The sequence below is a fragment of the Scophthalmus maximus genome, chromosome 1, assembly GCF_022379125.1.
Source record: "Scophthalmus maximus strain ysfricsl-2021 chromosome 1, ASM2237912v1, whole genome shotgun sequence".
In the NCBI taxonomy this organism is placed as follows: domain Eukaryota; kingdom Metazoa; phylum Chordata; class Actinopteri; order Pleuronectiformes; family Scophthalmidae; genus Scophthalmus; species Scophthalmus maximus.
Window position 1 is genome coordinate 6,358,856 of NC_061515.1, and position 20,408 is coordinate 6,379,263.

The 20,408-nt window shown below is 39.3% G+C and overlaps 1 protein-coding gene across 2 annotated transcripts in view; it reads left to right on the plus strand.

The window, feature by feature from the left end:
• Nucleotides 1–20,408, plus strand: part of LOC118312027 (CUB and sushi domain-containing protein 3-like) — a 181,061-nt gene that overhangs the window by 20,991 nt on the left and 139,662 nt on the right. For both annotated transcript variants that reach the window (XM_047335105.1, XM_035636285.2), the window contains exons 3-4: nucleotides 5,580–5,692; nucleotides 15,151–15,345. In XM_047335105.1, coding sequence (XP_047191061.1) covers nucleotides 5,580–5,692; nucleotides 15,151–15,345 — 308 coding nt within the window. The remainder of the gene's footprint in view (nucleotides 1–5,579; nucleotides 5,693–15,150; nucleotides 15,346–20,408) is intronic.

The window sequence follows — 20,408 nt, forward strand, 5'->3', positions numbered from 1 at the left end:
AAACAAAGTTGGTGACATGTAGTAGTAATGAATACACACACACAAGCACACACACATACACAACAGCACTATAATATACTGGAGGGAAAGTCAGATCAGTTAAAGTACAGGTGTTGGGTCTTTTGGCTTCTTTCAACTCTGTTGTTTTCTAAGTCCCAAACTGTTGGATTCTCTTATAGTTTGAAGCCTAAAACATATTGCACCATGTGTTAAATATGAAATCCTTTGATTTCTCCCCTTTCAGATACAGTGATATGTGAAAGATTTCTAAACCTATTTGGGGTTGGAAAAAAAGTTGGACTCACCAAGAAGTAAACCTGAGTTCTTTCATTTTGTTGATAAGGGTCTTATATGGCTAGGTGTTTCAGCTACTGTACATTTCTCACTTTTTTTAGACAGTTTATTTGTCTAATGTAATAAACTGTGGAGAGTAATACACAATGTGACCCCAACCCCCTATTTAACGTGAATTTGCATTTCCTAATGAATGCTGATTCGCTGAAAAGCATAGCAGATCAAAGTGTAGTGTGTGATTTCAGCCAAACAGAAATGATTACAGACAGACACAGACAGACATTCTTGGAATTACAGTATAGTAAGACTAGTATATAAAAAGAAATGCATTAATTTAAAGAGATACATACCTTTATATATTCAGACAGTATATATCAGAAAAAAACACAAATTCTATTATGTGCAAACATGCGTTGGTTTCCTCCCTTAATCTAAGAGACCAGAGAGTCAGGTGACCTTTAGATGGAGATTATCAATTATAGCCCTTAATTTTCAGGATCCTGCATGATTTTATGACTCAGGCCAGTGTGGGTAAGTGTTGAGTGACTTGTCAGAGTTGGCCAGTCTAATTATGACACACGGGTATGTTTCAATGTGTTTGTTGCAGGATATTTAGGTGTAAAAAAAATGGTTCATTGTGAAACTGCACAGTCTAGGTAATTAGTGGGAAACACTAACATATTTCATGCACCAAGAAGCAGAAGCACAACCTGAGATTTACCGTCCATACCTGTTAGAACCCTCAACCTCCTGAGTCAGTTTCCAGGTATCACAGACTTTTAGATGGTAGAATTGTGTTTGATATATTGCTACTCTCTTCTATGCCCTGTGATAAAATCCTGCAGCCTGAAATGTACTTGTCATGGAACAAGTGGAGTCACTGGTGTCAAGTTGTTAGGTCAATATAGTCTATTCTCACGTAGAGCCCACAGTGCAGACACTACAAGTGCAGTTATACGCATGGCATGCGGCATAATGAGAGGATGAACTTAAGTGATGAAAGGACTGCATGCATGGAAATAAGTGAGACTCGTAAGCCATGACTCTCGTTCTTTATAAAAATCACTTCATAAATAACTAAAAGTAGCACAAGGTTATTGTGAAATCAAAGCAGTATTAATGGTTGTGCAGTGCTCCCAGCCTTTGTCTTCTCCAACTTGAATGACCTGAATCCAATCTAGTGTTGTCTGTCTTTTCCTCCTCTCTCAAATATACCAGAACACCATAAATGGTGGAGAAATACAGGATTAAACACCCTTTTTTTTCAGCATACTTGTGAACTAATTAGTTTAATTTGAAATGATAGCTCACATTTGACACCCTGCATAACACTGCAGAAAAAAAATCACAATTTGATACTGTACAAAACTAAAGGTTAGTAGCACAGCAAACTGAGGTTATTAACTTTGTGACCATTTACCCGACTTAAATTTCCCTTTGGTTTTAAACAAATTTAATTTATTTATTTTCTTCAACCAAGAAATTAATTAATTGATAGGCTGTTTTGACCTTTATTACTGCAGTTAATAAGATGCAATGTCAGTGTCTGGAGGCGCTTTAATGAGTTAGGACATGTCAGTGCAAAACACGTCTATTAATCATCCCGTGCATCCTGTTTTTTCCCCCACATTGTTTACGCGAGAAGGCCTGCAGTAATGGTATTATTCACCTTTTGTTTGTTACAGGCCCTTTTTTTTGCTCCGTTTCCAAAAATATACTAAATTCAAGTGCTTCACTTAGATTGTTGTTTACTTGGTGCGATCAGTCACAACACTCTGTCTTTCCCTCTGTCTATGTTCTTTTTATCTTTCACAGGAGACAAACGGGGATTAAGAGCAGTGTAGCAACATAGTAGGTGGTCAGAGACGAACAAAGACACAAACGTGAACCAGCAAGACAGGAAAAGTAACTGTGAATTAGAGCAACCCCATGCTGGGACAAACAAAGTGAGAGAGGCCTATTGTGACAGAGAGCAACTGCGGCTCAAAGGGAAAGACAGATCCAGGTAGAGAGACGGTGAATAGAGGGAGATGGTTCCTGACGGTCTTTCCATTTTTCTTTCTCTTTTTTGGCACGCCGCTACCATGACACACTAATCAGGTGGCAGGAATGTCTGACAGCCGCCTTCAGGGCTGATGTACTGTGTTCAGGTCGAAGGACAGGCTGCATCTGTCCAGGCAATCATTGGTATTCTTTTCCAAGTCATTTGGCCATTGTTGCTGCTTTGATCCACCAACGGAGCCCAACACAGATGCAGAACATCTGTATCTGATTTATACTTGTAGCCAATCCCAGCTGACATTGGGGCGAGAGGCGAGGTTCACCGTGGACAGGTCGCCAACGTCATGCAGGGGCAACATACAAAGACACAGCCATTTACTCTTTCTTGATGTATGGTCAATTTAGAGTCTCCAATTAACCTAACCCCAATCTGTATGTCTTTGGATTGTGAGAGGAAGCCGCAGAGAACCCAAGCATACACAGGGAGAACATGCAAACCCAAAGTCCATACCAGAAAATTCACAAACTGAAATTTTGAATTCTTGCGTCATTTATCTTTTGATCTTGAAGTGTCTTCAGTGTCAAACAGAAACAAAGGGATTGGCCCTGCCGTTCGAATAATTATCAAGGCTGTTGTATACAGCAGGTCTGTGAAGGTTTATAAAGAAATTAGATTTTGCTTTCAACTCACAGCATATTCTGGTGAACAAGCAAGGGCTGCAGTGAGATAGATTAAACTGTAAATTCAATTTAACCAGATGTTTTACAGCTAGGTTTTCTTGAGAGGTTAAAAACATGATTTCTGTGATTATAGTCACAAACAAACCTATGACAAACATCACAGTGCCCGTCCTTTTTATTAAAACTTTAATTTGTTCTTATTGCATATTCCTTTTGCATGTGATAACTTAACCTGCTGTATTTCTGCTTTCTCTAAAAGGCAAGTTGAAGTACCCCAGAGTCAGATTAGGGAACAATCTAATATATTTATTCATTATGTCTTTTATTTTCATAAAATATCAAATGGAAGTGTGATTCAGTTTGTAGACTTCTGTTTGATATCCAAGTCACAGCCTCTGTGATTCTGAGCAGACACTAGGCCCCATGGTGTTTATTTGTTAATGATATTTTCCACCCATTCACCTGATGCTCCTGTTGCCAAAGCAACAAGCAGCAGTGAATACTAGCTGATGGATGTCTCTTTGTCTGCTATTTTTTCGAGACGCACTTAGGTCATAATGCTCTAGTTTGATTTTAAACAAACCAAAACCCGGTAAGTTGAGTCTACATAAAATAGCATATTTTCAAAATGCTGCAGACAAGCCATTGAATGTACCATATTAATTTGAGGAGATTGTTTCTTAGGCTGCTGCACATTGTCTTATCTAGGGTTTGAGATGTTGAGTGTTAAGGTTTTAAGGAATCATGCATCACCCCGATCAGCACAACTTGGGACATGACCTTCTCAATCAGAAATAAATCTAGAAATGCTGAATTTTGACCAAGTCTGCTGCGGAGTCCGCCCCGCTTAATCCTCCTCACGTTAGCCTTAAAAAAGATGTCTTCTCCTCAAGTACACTTACATCCTTATTTCCTTGCTTTTTCATGCCATGATGACAACTGTGCAATCTAACAAAGGATTTACACTGAGGCTTGGAACATGTGGTTGGTGATCAGTTTGGCAGGGCAGTCTTTTTTTCTTTTCTTTCTCTAGCCTTTTTATTCACCTTAACAAAAAGTTCTCTTTATTTCAGATTTCAGGGGTGTTTGGAGTAGAGCTATAGGATTTTGCAAGGTCCCATGAATTTAATAGAAGTTTATACATGTTTTTTTGCCCCTAGAAAATCCATGACATGAACTGGCAGGCCCTTGTTGAATGATCCAGTTTTGTCAGAGCACGTTTCATATAGAGCAGCAGTATTGTATTTACATTACAAAGACTTTTGTTTTGATGCACAAGGCCAATTTGTCATTAACTATTTTGGCATGCAAATTCTGTCAAACTTTTTTTTATGTGAATAATCTTATAACAAGTTCACCTTTCAAATTCAGTTTTCTCTATTTGAATGCATTCATGTGGCAGTTGACTGTAAACCATATCTTGACATGCTGTGCTGTACCTGCGATAAAGGCTAATTATTTACTGCCAGGACCAGCACAGTTCACAGGGCTGTAATTGGAAACTCTCTTGAAGCTGTAAATACCAGACCCTCTTCTTTGCTGTCACTGGGGGAATTTCTGCTTTTCCACATTTGGCCTTCTACAGACATTATTCACCTGGCGTATTGTCAAGTAAAGGTTCAGTCACACAAACTGCCCCAAAACTAGCCATGAAAAATAACAAGAGAAAATGAGATTGGCAAAAGAGAGGAGAGGAGACATTTTGTTTCATGCACATGTTCTGCTCATGCTGCACTGTCTGGCTTACAGCAGTGCAAGGTCGATAGAACATCAGCAACTGCCGCCGAGGAACGGCCAGCAACACATCTTGTTTACGACGTCGTGAAAGTAAATGGATTTGTTTGGATCTGCACCTAATTTGAAATGCAGTAATGAAGCAGTCTGTTACAATGCCGCTGCCAGCCCTCAAACACCATTCAACAATAGAGGAGGTTCTCACTTGGGTTTTGATTATATAGTGTGCACTATATTATTGGTGGACAAATTGCATCACAATTCTCAGAGCAGTTTGGTTTTATTAAGCACAAAATGCTACAGTGCACAAACTCATTGGTGGTGTGAGGCTTGAGGTCTTTCAGCAGTCATTTTTTGTGACTGCCACGTTGGTTTCATTGTGCATTGTTGCATTTCAGTGCACACATCTCTCAGCCACTTCACCTGGTGGCCTTTCTGATTTAAATACAGAAATAACAGATGCTTAATAGACCCAGGTAGTGTCTTGGTTTCTGCCTCATCTTCTCAATTGCATTTTCTGTGTGGAATCATTTCTAATTTTGGGTGAAAAGTACTTAATGATGGTAAATGCAGTTACAACCACACTTATATCCATTGCTGGAGGATAAATGGCCTCAAACTTGTGAGGTATTAGCACATGGAAGCTGAAAAAGGCAAATGTTTTACCATAGTGATAACTTTTATAATTTTCAGCAGAGGTATTATTGGACTATCATTAAATACAGTATATTTAATTAAAATATTTTCTTACATTTAAGAAGTTTCAGCTCCAAATGCTCATGGTTTAAAAAATAATAATTTGGATATAAATGTGATGGTAGGAATTAAATCATATTTTTGGTATTGACTAATCCTTTTCTTCTCTGCAGGTTAACAGGATTTACCATCCCTCCGCCTGTTACCAGTTCTGGTTCCATTTTTTCACTGAGGCTTACCAGTGACTTTGCAGTAAGCGCTCATGGATTTAAAGTAGCTTATGAAGGTAAGGAAAACATAATTTTCTGCTCTCTTTCACAGCCATTAGAAATTGCCATCTTTCATGAGATATGCAAAAAAAAAAAAAGGAATTTCAGGTGGAGAATATGACCAGGACCACTCTTCATAAACTCCGTCAGCCAGGAGAAGTAGAAATCATTTAATCTTAAGTGAGAGGGATGTGTGATCACACTTCCTCCACCTGATTTCCTGTAGGACTTCCACTGTTGAGTTATGGAAACATTAGGTACCCCAATTAAGCAAATGTATCTCATATTTTCCAAATCAACCTCCCTCCCCCCAAAGTCCTGAACCTTCTCTGTGACTCCAGAGGTGAATCTGAAATTGGATGGCAGATGGCGATGGGAATTAGTTGAACTAATGGATGTACCGAGTTAACTGTGTTGAAGCAGAGCTGGATGCAGCGGGGAGCTATCTAAATATGAACTATCCTTCTGTGACCAACTCGCTCACCGCTGCTCTTTACCCCTCTGCAGGTTTTGTGTCTGCTTTCTTTTCCTTTTTCCCCCTCATTTTATCATCCTCCCTACTTCTACCTCCTATCCATTTGCCGCTTGTCTGCACCCCTCTTTATTATTTCTTTACTTTCGGCTCCCCAACCTTCTCTGGCACTAACAGGCTGACCCCATCCTCTGAGCTTGCTCCTCCTCCCTTCCATGATGTCCTTTTTCTATCCCACCTTTACCCCCCTCATCTCCCCACCTGCCCCAGAGCTGCCCAGTCCAGGACCTCTCCCCTCTCCATCTGCCCATTTGTGTTCTTTCTCTCACTGTGTCTTGCTCTGTTTTTCTCCCTCTCTCTCTGTTTCACAGTCCCCTTCTCACTGTCTTTCCCGGTCTCCTGTGGATGCCGTGGTTGAATTAGATGTTGTTTCTCTGAAACATCATTTTGTTACAAATGATGCACAAATGTTTCTCATTACTCAGAGGAGTAATAAGGACGGTGGAGAGTATATTCCAATAAGGAAAATCGGGGATTGTATATCAGCCCTTTTTAATTTGTGGGCATCTAGTTGTTGCTGTATTGTCACTTTTAATGCGTGGGAGCTGTAAAGATTAAGGATTTTAGCCAAAGCTGTGATATGGTATTATCCAGACCATATCATATACAGCTCAGTTTGTTATGACTGTTCTTCATTGTTTATAGCCTGGTGTTACAACATGGTACACAGCGCACTGCATTAATATTTGAACAAGTAGCATGATATTGCTTACTCAAGCCTCTACAGGCATCTCCTCAGAAATGTGAGTATAACGTTGCCATCAATTTTAAAATGGTGTATTACCAATATACTGCCTGTTGCATAGAATAATTACATACCATTTGATTGTTACACCTATTCTAGATGAAGTGATGGTGCATTTGATTATAGTTATTAGTCATAATCATTGGCATCTGAACCGATAACCGAATGGCAGTGTCGGAGAGTATGAACTAATGGAGTATAAAATATAAATCCGTTTATCTATTTAGTTCCAACATTTACATTCTTAATCAATATTAGATAAAGGGATTTGTTTTTTCTACTCTTATTCACTATTGTTATTTGTATTCTTTTCCAAAATTTGGTGCTGTGGGAAAAATTAAGATAAGATAAAACAACCTTTTTTGTGCTATTTTCATTTTAAGAGGATTAGTTGCGTTACAGGGATGTGAAAACAAAATGTTATTTGGATCTTCTTCAGTTTTATTTTTTGTCCTGTTATCACACTAACATGATGCTGTGCAAAACAGAAGGTTGAGGACAAAACTTTTTTCCAGACTAAACATCACCATCAGAGTGATTCCTGCGTCCAGTCTACCTTAGGTAGCAGTGCCTCATGCATTCAGTTATAAATGCACTAATAATGTAAGACAGTGATGAAGGACAGGAAATTTACTCAGTTTAAGTAATCTAATGGAATACCTTACAAAATTCACTTAAGGGCATGTAATCTGTGGTGAAATACATTTTAAAAGTAACAGCTTGACAATCATCATAAATTTCCATTATTTTCATGGAGAAACCCTTATGATTGACATATAAAACATAAACACATTCAGTGTTCCCATCCATAATTGATTGATTTGCAAACCATTGCAACTCACTGCCATCGCTGTATATGTTTCGTCTTTGTTATGCTGATATCGTTAGCTACATCTTGCACATGAATATGTATGTGCTTCTCATTCTTATGACTGAAAACGTGTGAGGCTTGTAGACTCTCAGAGTTGATTTGAGTCAGGACGTCAATTAAATGGATTTGAATCTGCATACATACGAAGGACACAGTGAAGGACGCTGCCAGATGGAATCTAATTTCCTGATGGCCTGTCAATCTTTCACGTATGTTGGAATTTAATCCAGCTTCAACTTTCTCCGGTGAATTTTATTACGGATTAGTGCCTACCTTCCGGTACTGTCGCAACACGTTCAGTGTGATCCTGCAAACTTAAGCATGGCCTGAAAGGTTTGAGCTCTACTTTTTAAGGTACAGAGATAAGGGGGGCTTTTCTACAACACAGGCAACAATAGACACTAGTGGCTAAGGATCGAAAAAGGCTGCAGCTATAGCTCGTACATATATTGAGCTCAGAGTGCTATCTGCTTGCCCTTTGTTGAAGGTTGTCTATTTGCTACAAACACATTACTGTGCCTATCTAGAACCTGCCACGGTGCCATTTCAACCTGCCCTTTCTTTGGAAAAGTCTTTGAAAGACAGCTGACCCATGAAACATAATTTCATCTTTTCTCGCCAAATCATTTCATTTGTCCCTCTGCGGTGATGCACATCGTCCACTGAGCTGGAAAAGCACTTAGGCCTACATGTGCGCTTGCGTGTGAGTGTAGGTGATGTTTACCAGAGGCTTTGCCCTGTGATCCTACAGGGGTTCAGTCAATACTCTTTATTTCTTATTTTATTTTTTTTCCCACCTGCATTAAAACCCAGCTCGGCAGCCACTTAAGCAGCCAGCTAGGAAGCCAGACAGGCAGTCTACACGGGCGGCTCCTGTGGGGCAAGCGTGCTGCTCGTGTGCTCACAAACACTGCCACTACGTCAAAACTTCCATCTTCTTCAAAGGGCTACAGAGTCATTGGATATACAGGCGAAATAAATAGCTCAGCCCCAGAGAGATCTTGCACCAACTACCTCATTTACTAGTTCACATAACTTACTCGTTACCACTGTTATGATGTTTAGTGAAAGACCATCTCACTCCTAATGTACTGTAGATGACAACCCAGCTGGCTATATTGATGCCCTATTATCATTCAAATTGCATAGTTGTTTTCTACAGGATTTCACTGGGTTAAAAACACTGCAACATAATGTATGATGCTTCTATTTACATGTTGTTTTTATTTTATGTTAAGCACCATATGCATTGTTTTTAAATCAGATATATTTTGAAGATAAGGTGATTCTTTGTGAGATTAAGTACTCCAGTATTACTGTTGTTTGCATCTTTTTTCCCACCCTGAGGTGAAGTTTGTGCAGCATTTCATTAGGTTTAGCTCCAGCCAAGCCCCTGGTGTTCAGGAGCAGCTGTTTTCCCAGGGTTCAGTTATATCAACAATTTATTTAGGGTCCTCTAGACAGCAACACTTGTTAGCTCAGGGCTAACACTGTGTCTAAAACTCTTGATTTCTTTAGGGGGTTCTTCAAACCCTCATAAAAGTAAAAATCCCAATTCAATGAAAAATGTAGGCTGTTATTCAGAGTACAACCCTTTTCCGTCTGAGACATTAGTTATGACTTTCCATATACCAAAGGGCAATGAGTCAGTGCTGGTGTAATTACAGATGGGATGCATCTGTTCCTTTTTAATTAGAGACCTGGGGTGAGTTTCTCAAAACATTTAATTGCGAAAGCGAGTGTTTTGTTTTGTTCTTCTATATAGTATTTTCAACAACTGCCAGAGATAGTGATTATAGCAATGAATGTCTGATAGTCAATTAAGATTGTATTTTTTGAATCAGGGTCAAAGTAGTGATTCTATAAATCAGAAACTGTGCACATGACAATTCACAAAGAACTTGTACAGTGTGCTGCACAGTTTTGTGGCAGGCGAGACAGTTTGAATCTTGATGGCTTCATACACTTGCATAAAAGCAACACAAACAATAAAAGCAGTTACATTTATTTGATAATGTTGTCATCCTCAAAAATTATTTATGTCTTCAAATTTTTTTTTTTAGCTGAGTGCAATCTGCCCGATGTCCCTGAAACATCTGGCAGCTGAAATTAGAACTCTGTTCAGGGGAAAGCTGTGGTTCACCAAGTACAGGCACACAGTGCATGAAGTTCTGACTTTTCAATTTTACACTTGTCTCTTCAATGTCAGTTAAAAAATTATTCTAAATATTCATTAGAGCATGAAATGGAATATTTGATGGAGTGGATGCTGATTCAGGAAGACAGAAACCGTGGATGTCTTAAGCAGAAGTATTTATTATCAGAGCTCAATATTGAGGAGACTTCCGGCTCGCTACACAGATCTACAGGGTGGTCAGCGTATGGCGTCCCAAGATAATCTCCCCATCTCCGATCTCTGTAGCCTATTAAGCTCTGTCAAGGTAATGTCGTCATCTATTGACACCCCTAGACAGCCTTCTACCCACCGCCTGCCATAGATAAGATGGCCGTGCTTGGTGCCTGCGAAAACTCATCAGTTTCCCAAGAGAGGACAGAAATTCCTCAACAGAGCAGAGATGGTACTAATAGTTTACTTCAAAGTTGCGTTATTGGTTTTTTAACAATTTTACACCGAGTCTTGACAGGCCTCAATTACATTTGTGGGTTGGTAGTGCAGGGCAAAGCCAGTAATCTTTGTAAATAGAGTACTCTCTCATGTTGTCACGAGGACTGCATGGTCACGCATTTATCATTTCTTTTCCCTCAGGGCTTCCCTGGGGTATTGACAACAATTTGTTATAATTATAATTACAAAAGGGATATTCATAGATGTGGTAATGTTATTAACAACAGTGCCAATGACAAACGTACCAATTAAAAATTGTAATAATAAATGATAGGCTAATAATGGAGTTGGAGTTCCCCAGCAGTCAAGGGCTATAGCAGCAAAACCCTGACACTGTCTAGAGCTCACTTTAGCAGCACTTACTAAGAGTAAAGCTTTAAGTCCTTTAGTCCTGCTGATTTTCTTTTTCCTATATCGCTGCAGTATACATCTTTATGGAGGTCATGATGAGAGTTTATAAACACTGATTATTTGTTAATGATAGATTGAAAATAGTAGATACACTGAATTACATTCAATCCAAATTCTGTGATAAGATTATACCTGACACATACAGTACAGTGCTGTGTTAGGTCTGTAGTAGCTGATCAAGTTGTTATTACTGCCTTATTTTGGTCTATGAGTGTTAAATAGCGAAAGCACTCTCCCCTGACAGACAACATCTTTGTTTGGTAAATGTCGAATTGCAGACTATTTGAGAGAGAGACGGCATTTCTGGGAAAAGGTTTGTGGTCAATAGGAGTATTTACTGACATCTAGTAGCACACAGCATTAGTCGCTGATCAGTTGATTTCCTTTTTTTATGCAAATGTTTTCCGCTCGGCAGTGTGCTGAGTTTTAATCCCATGCTGTCTGCATCAAACTGTAAAGGGTTTTTGTGGTGAGTTTGCAGACGTTGAGATTGCCTGTGATATGCTTTCTTTCATTTTGTTGAACCACATAAATCTGATCTTTCAGATAAATTTCAATTTCACAGACTCACTAACTCCCATGGAGACATATTTGCTGTTTGTTGCCAAGGATCATGCTGTGCCATGTAGTGATGCATATATTCATTGCAGCCTAAAGTACGTAGCTGCATTTGATAATAACAGCGAAGCATGGCTACAAAATAATACAGCAGATCAGCAAACCTTATAAAAACAAATTACTCAAGTCCTGTTAAGTTATCAGGGTTCAAAATTTCTAAGTTGTTTTTCATTATATCTGATTTAACAAATGGTCAAACTGACCATTTAAATTGTGTCACTTTTGTCACATCACCATGACTTATTTTCCGAAGTGAACCTTTGTCACCTCAGGCATGTCACAGAAGACAGGCTGCCATGTTTAAACATTCGCTACTGCAAAGTACTTCACCTTCATGTGAATGTAATAGTGGGTAGTCTGGCTGTCCCACCTCACCACTGACCCTTGTGCTGGTTAGATGTCATGCAGAAGTCTGCATGGAATCCTAACTCTGCCAGTTCTCACTCCTCACCCCCACATCAGTCAGGGTGACAGCGACTTTCACGTAATGTTGTAAACAAGCCAGGTTTTTTGCAGATACTAACTATCAAATAAAAGCCAGAGTCTATACCGTACTAAGTTGCTCTCCCAGACTTACCCTGGGCTTGGGTTGACAGCTTTCTTTACCCACCGCAGACATCGTTGCCAAGTGTACAAGACGACTTGACGTAGTATAAGGATTTTACCCTGGAGAGCAGCATGAAAGCGCAAGGAAAACACTGTATGGAAACACACCCTGAAATAACCAATCAGAATCAGATCCTTTCATTTCTCAACTCTGCTGAGTGTTGTCAATCTCAGCCATTTCTTGTTGCAGCTGAGCTCAGCCATTCAGGTTGGAAAGATTATTTCACTCGCATCAGGGCATTTGGGGCAGTGACCAAGTCCAGCATTGACGTGCACGTGAAATTGCTGTATTGATTAATTATCATTCTGATATAGAGCTATATTTTGGCCATTTTTCTCACAAGTTTTCATCTAATATATTAGCCAAATTTCTGATGAAAATCACAAGGGGGAAAATAAGATTCCAATAGTTATTGGACAGTTTGCAATTAATATTTTACTAATAACATTGTCATATAACATTCTCAAATTCCAAACGCCATTATGACTTATCAGTATCAGCCACCAAGGATCAAATAATTAAATATTTCAACATTTGATGAGATAAATAATTAAATCAATTGGACTAAATCTTAATTTTTGTAATGATTAGACCTAATATTTAATTTGAAAAAAAGTTTAAAATGTATTCATTTAAACATTTTATGTCGAAATAGGTCACTGGTTGTTTTGCAAAGCAGAAAATAATAATTTATTGAAAGGATTAGAACTTCGCTGAAGATAAAGGAACACACTGATTTACTGAGCCTTCTTTTTTAGTGCATTGCATTGTGTCACTGTCTGGGATGGAATTCTCCTTACTGACCTTTCATTCATACATCAATAATTTAGGTTAATAGACTTCGATCGTCCCAAACCTGCTTTCCTCCTTTATTCCTGTTGTAGTCTGATGGCATTTCATTTTGCTCATAAACATAAACAGCTGTCGGTTGAGCTGTTGATGCTGAGGTTTTATATTGCATTCATTAGAGACCATACGTATGAGGGATGTGCATATGAGCATATGCAGTGTAAAGTGGATTAGTAATTAGATTTTTTTTTTTTATAAGATTCCTGGTTATTGCAACTAGACAGGTGTCTATCAGTTTCATTCAGTTATTCATTTGGCAGGCACTTTTATACTTAGAAATGTACAACTGAGGGACAACACTAAAGCTTCAGGACAGCAGCAGACCTTGAAGTTAGTGCAAAGAGCTAAATATGCTCAATAAGACAAGAGTGTAGAAGATTGTGTAAAGAAATGGGACAAAAGTGCAAAGTAATGATGATTAGGATTTTAGAGATGTAAGGAGTGGAGGTGCTCTCTGAAGCGATGAGTCTTCAAGAGGTTCTTAAAGATGGAGAGGGGTGTTCCTCCTCAAGTCAATGGGCGCAGAAACAGAAGTTGCTCTGTAGGCAACCATTAGTCACTTGAATTAGATTATGGAAACCCTAGGTAGACACTGGAGGTCAATGAGCAGTGGAGTGACATGTGCCCTTTTAGGCTGATTGAGGACCAGACGTGCCGCTGCATTCTGGATAATCTGTAAGGGTTTCACTGTGCTTGAAGGGAGGCCTGCCAGGAGAGAGATAACCATGATAACCATGAGATGACCATAAAGATGGTGAGAAACATGGCCTGTACCAAGATTAGGATCAGGGTCTTAAATGTTTTTCACTTTATCTCTCTCCACCCATCTATTCATCTGTCCATCTAATACACAGTTTATTTTGGTGTAAACATGGACTACTGTTTCTTGGCCTGCCCAATCACTGGGTTTTATTCATCATTACCCACAAATAAAGTTATGCTGCGTGCAAGGGTTAGTCAAGAATGTCTTTAACATTTGATGATGTAGCTTTTAAATGTGGATGGTTTTTAGAAATTGATTTTTTTTGCTATCATTGGTTTAGTTACCTTAGAATTTGCAGATTGGTCTGGTGTTAAACATTACTGTGGGAAGCAGTTGTTTGCTCTTCTTTTAGAGAAAATATACAGTCACATTTGTTTAATACTGTCTCGATAGTGGATTAAACAGATCCGCAGCAGCCATCTTGTTTGTTAACTAAAAAAGTTTTGCTGCGCACCCATTGGACACTTCTTTCTCTGTCATCATATCAAACCCTCCCCATTTTGATGGGTCTGGTTTCCAGGCTAGCACACTAAGCTAGTCGTCAACATACTGTACATAGTCAACAGCTTTGACCGCATTGTATGGGAGCAGTTGAGCATATCTCTTTTGTATGTGTTTAATGCTTGTTGAGGTGGTGTGATTTAAGGACTCTTACTGGCTATTTACTTGCAAAGGTTTTGATTAGACTTACAGCGCTACGAGTGTAGTTGTTTGTGTCAGAAGATAGATGCTGCAGTCTAACCATAAAGGACACCAAAACGCAGTAGAGGACATTCAGTATAGTTTTCTCAAGTTCATTTGGCGCAGGCACTGGGCCTTAGTCATATAAAGCTATTGAGAATCCTGTGTGAATTCACTTGTTCCAAATGTAACCTAATTTATTGCCTTTTTAGATTCTTCTGGGATGTGTTTATTGCACATGTTCATATCGCAATGATCAATAATCAACATTCTTCCACTCCTTGCTTTCATCTCTTCCTGCCTTTTGTCTACATTTGTGCTAATTTACTTGCTTTTCTACGCATTTCATGGCTGCTCCCACCTATAGATATGTTATGTAGTGAAATGTTAACATATATATTATTATATATAAAAGATGGGTCAGACACAGTGCGGTACTTAAGCACTCCTTGGGCATTCCTTTCAATTATCTTCTCTTATAATTTAAGATCTTCAGTCGTAATTGTGCATTTGAGTAACATTGGCATACAATTCAGACTTGTGCTGAAATTTAGTAGCTACCTGCATTAACAGTTAAAGTAGAGATCCGGTACTAAAGCCAAGATTACCAACTTGCATGTAACAGAAGTCTTTTAAGCAGAAGAAATCATGGAAATTGTATTTAATGGCTTAACATTAATGATTAAAGATAAAATGAACACTGTTATATTCTATATACTGTAGCAACACATAGTTAGTCTTAACAAGTCTGTCTTCTCTTTCCATTTTCCAGAGCTGAGAAGCAGTTCTTGTGGAAACCCTGGGGTTCCACCCAAAGGCATATTGAATGGAACTCAGTTCAATGTAGGAGACAAGATGCGCTACCGGTGTGTCACCGGTTATGTCCTGGACGGACATTCACTCCTCACCTGTGTCACCAACGCAGCTGGAGTGTCAGTGTGGGACTTTCCTGTGCCAATATGCAGAGGTGAGGATGTTTTATTACTGAAAATGAGCTATTCACCATTTTAACTGCATCTGCTGCTTTCGTAAGCCAACTTTTTCCCTCCAGCTTTGAGATGTAATGAAATGTTAGTATGGAGAACAAAATTGTTATCTACATATTTTAAGCATACCCCAAATCATTTAAAATGAGAAGGTGATTGGTTTATGTAATTTGATTTCCATTGATTATTACCCTGCATGCCCACATAGGCGGGACACCGTAGCAAACACGCACACAGTAGCTTGTGCAGAGCAGGACCGTTGTTAAGTTGAGGTCTACTGATGATTGTACATTTGTCGCATGAACATACAAACCAAAAGCGGTCTCTACAGTGTTTATGCAGAATTCTGCCTGCTGAATTTTTTAAGGGGACATTGCCCCCAGATGTCTTTAATTGCTTCAAATTACATTTTTTCGAATAATTGGCAGTTTGTGTGACTGGGTGATTGGTCTCTGCCACAGAAATAGTAAAATGTGGTACATGTCTGCACAAGACACACAATTATTATTAATAGGGCAACTCCTGTCTTACTGAGGTCTTGGTCACCTCTCTTGCATGGGTAGCAACACCAGCTTACTGGAACTACGAGAATAAAAGCACACACGTTTATTATTTCTATCAAGAAATGTTGGACAGTAAAAAACCCACCTTTACTTTAAGTCCATTGTGGTAACCTACTAGCTCCCAAAACATTTGATGGAACAGTGGCAGCCTGGGCATAGAGGGACTGCAGGAAGAAAGACTGTTTGATAGTGTAGTGGGTTTGAAATTAAAATGTCACATTATTCAGTCACACCTGAAACTTGTCCAACTGCAGTATTTACTGGCCCTTTTCATCCTGCCTGGCAGATTGAAAATACTGTGACTGCTGGTACTTGAATATGTCAGTTTAACATGGTGGAAAACTTTTTCTTCAAATTCTTCGTCTACCTTAGGACAAGTGAAGCCAAAATGAAATGGATGACACAGACTTTTTACCTTGTTACATGTGAATGCAATTAATTTTGACCAAATATTTATCTCTGGGTAAAATTTGTCTGTAGCTATATGGGATGGAGTATTTTTCAGGTCTGACTATTGAAACTGCTTTGGGTTTCATATCTTGGAGTCTTGGAGAATAGCTCTTCACCTTGCCCTTTCAACTGTACCACATTATGAATGAGTATTTACCTCATTTCGCATGCACTTGGCAGTTCCCAAAAAATACAAAGTGAAAATGAATGTGGACCTACACTGTTTGAGTGCACAGCTAGTACCAACATTAGTTTACTGCTGTAAGATATTTCAAAAAGTTTGCAAAGCTTGAAGCGGAACAGATCGTCTTTTCTACACTTGGAAACTATTTTTTTTCCCCTTCATTTTCTAGTAAGAAACTTTCTTGCATAGTCAAAGAAACAGTGTTGCCCAAGACTTGAACCCTTAAAGATGGCACATGTAGGTAATTTATCTCAACAAGCTCCTTTGCTCAACCATCAGGAACACAAGAGTGAAGAACGTTCTGTAACATAAGGGTTTCTTTCTGACATCTGAATGATGAACGACTGATTTCGTGATTTGTGCTCTTCATACCATGCTGTGATTAAACGGGACCTGTCACTCTGATGCAAGTAATCCACTCATTAATAAATGTAGAAGGGCATGGTGCTAGAGTGGGATTTTCTTACATCGTGATGAAATGCACAGTACAGAAGCACCCAAATAAATTTCACTGAAGTATATAATTTTACAACATTGTTTCAGCTGTAATCACTGAGAGCAGCTAAGCATAGTGAGTTAGGTTTTATCAATACTAGACGCTTGTCTAAATCTCCCTGTGGACAATTCAACAGCTTTTTGTCACTGATTTTGTTTTACACGGGAGAGCTGTTTCAGTGAAGAGGTGTAGGTGTTTATTGCAGTTTGGCTGAACATCAAACCTGTGATGCGCATATTCCCTACAGGTTACACCTTTTCCTTTACATTTGCTGTGTCAGCCTCCTTTTACCCCAAACCACCTCCCAGTAAGTGCTTCTGTTATTTTTAGAGACAACCACCACGTCATATATTATACTGCAAGGACAACTAAACAGCTATCAGGCAAACACTCTTAAAGAGAAGGATTAAGAGCTATTCCCATCTACCAATCATTTCCTTCCAATCAAACAGAATAGTGCTGTATGTTGCATCATACAACTTTAACTGATGTGACAATTATTTACTGAATCAAAAAGTTTTGCCTCTGTGTACTTTAAATCATGGTTTTTAAGAAGTCCTGTATTAGTTTTCTATATTGAGATTTCTAAAAAAGAAATCCCATAGCCAGTAGAGCATATTTACTCAAACCACCTCATTTTACAATGTAAAGCACAGCAAAAAGAATATGGTGCAGCATATGTTTGAGAAGCGGTTGAGCTTGAAGGAACCACAAAGCTGCAGATGGGAGAGTTCCTTTCCATTTAGCGATGGTGTTAGCCTGTGTCGCAAGGGGCCAGAATCCTCACTCCTTTTTCAGGCCCGGCTCTGCTTGAGCCACACTTTCTCTTGTCTAAATCCGGCCCCAGATCCTGTATGTAGGCAGATGGTCCTTTGATCTTATTTCCACAGAGATCCTGCCCTTTCTGCTCATCACCAATTGTTTCACACTAAACACACAGCAACACAAAAATCTCTCCCCAACCCACTGAACAACCCCCCACCGTCTGCCAACACCTCGGTCTCTCAACCAGTCACCTGCTTTTGTTAGTATCTTTGTCTTTCATCTTTTTCCCAGTTCTCTTCTCCGCCATGTCCACTGTGTTTGCCGAACGTTTGTGTGTACTAACAGAAAAGACGAGGAAAAAGAGAGGAGTGCAGCGATGCATACAATCCCAACTTCGCATACAAATGCTGTTTGATATTGAAGCTTTGTAGAACCCCAGCTTGACCGATATTAAACGTCATTACTGCACCGTGGCCTTATCAGATATAAGTGTGTTCACTGGACAGAGTTGTCAACTTTCATCGAATTTCAAGTGGCCGCTGCTGTGTTTAGCCTGAAGGCCCAGCATTGAAGTCGGTGTGGATCAACTGGTTTAGGGTAGCATTTCTTTTCCCCTCTGCCTCTAGACAAGAGCACCCTCCATGCAACCATCATGTTTCTGTTATGAAAAAAGCCGAGTTTATATGATTTGTAGTGGCTGTGGGGGCAGCAGGAGTCCTGTAATTTTGCCGTAACACTATTTTTTTACTGTAGTTATAAAGCCTAACATGCTGCCAAGTCCCTATCCCATTTAGATCAGCCACAAATGTGTTTTTATCCTGACTCACTGTCTCCTTGAAAGAGATCTTGAAAGGTTGAGGGCAAACGGAGAGCAGCAGAGTGTAAGTGTACAGATGGTGTAAGTGTAGAGTGAAAGAGACTGAAATACTGACGTAAACGACCAGACAGAATCAACTCTAAGCAGAAAGGCAGTGGGATCGAGAATTAATGGCTATTCTAATTGTGAGTTGCTGCTGCTCCTCGCTGGGGCCCATTTCGATTTCTTCCATTGAAATTGTCCATGGACATTCATTAAAACAGGCAGCGAGAGAGAAAACGGGGACAGTGTGGTAACATGAGAATAGGGTCTATTGATACACTGTCATTCTTGTTGCCAGCCACTGTCTAACAGAATGAGAAAATTAGGTCACATAAGAGCCTTGCATTTTAAACCATTTCCATGTCTGGTTGTGTGACTGGATTAAACACACGGTGCCTCTCCAGCCCTCTACTAGACAAATTGAGAAAATTCAAATTAGAAAACTGGACGTCCCCACTTGCCCATGGCAATATATTTCCGTCCAAGTGAGTGCTGAATCGTTCTCCACATGAAGGCTGATATGAACGTAGCTCTGTAAATTTCACAAGGCTACTAGCTATGATAAGTGAAAACAGGCAAATATATTTAATAGCGTTTACATATTCAATATTCATTGATTCTAGACGTATGATATGTTGATGTGAGGGCCGTCACATATTTTACAAAACATAACCAAATGAAGTCCCTTCACTGCTATGCAGCATGCTAATTTGTGCTGTGGTGCCATATTGCTAAGTGAATCATCATCCTCTAAAACCTGATATTACAGAGAGATTGTCACTATAATGAAAATGTTCCCAGGAATATGCACAATTACATCTCCGCACCCATTACACATCTCCCTACTACTTCTCAACCTTATCAATGTTTAACTGGACTTGTGGGTGAGCAAATGAGGGACTTACTGTAGACACAGTCGCTGCCTTTGCATTAACACAGAGATTATTACAAAGGAAAAATCTGAGGTAGTGTAGAAAATTATACACCAGTTCCTTCCTTCCTTCTATACTTGGGGGTGAGTATTTCTTAGTAGAAAGACAAGTGTTGTATATCTGATCAAAGTCAAGGGGAGAGAGGCTTAATCCCTCCTCAAGTAGCATTAGATTGCTGATGCTGGGGATGTAAATGAGCTCAGCTAAAGCAGTCCTAATCCTCACCACCATCTTTTTTCCCCCTAATACAGCCACTATTTTTAAAAGAAACGGATACTACTTTGTCTTTAGATCCACAGCACGCTCTAATGATTTGTTAAGGAACACATTGCCCAGCATTCGGTTGCCTCTTTTTATGCACCTAAACCTTGTTGGCAAACTGCACCTCAAATGCTGCCATACATCTCTGTGACACGCTGCATGTGAATATATAGAACCTGTGAGGCATTATCCAGCTGGAGCCATTTAAAATTCTCAAGCGGCAAAGCGTTTTTTAAGCCTCCGACAGCAGTTTGCTTGTGAATGATTTTACAGTACCATGCATGGATGCGTCTCAAAGAAACTGCTAAGAAATTTGTTTCAGTGCATCTGTACCACAATGAATTTCTCCTGAGCATCTAATTCATTTTACAGTGCAATTTAATTGGCTACAATTGTAGACACATTAATGAGTTATAAGTGATGTTATTATCATGAATAAATGTGGTTGTGGAAATCTATCTCATGCCCCCGAGGAAGCCCTACGCTGAAATATGACTGGGTAATTTATAACACATAAACCACAAAATGACTTGG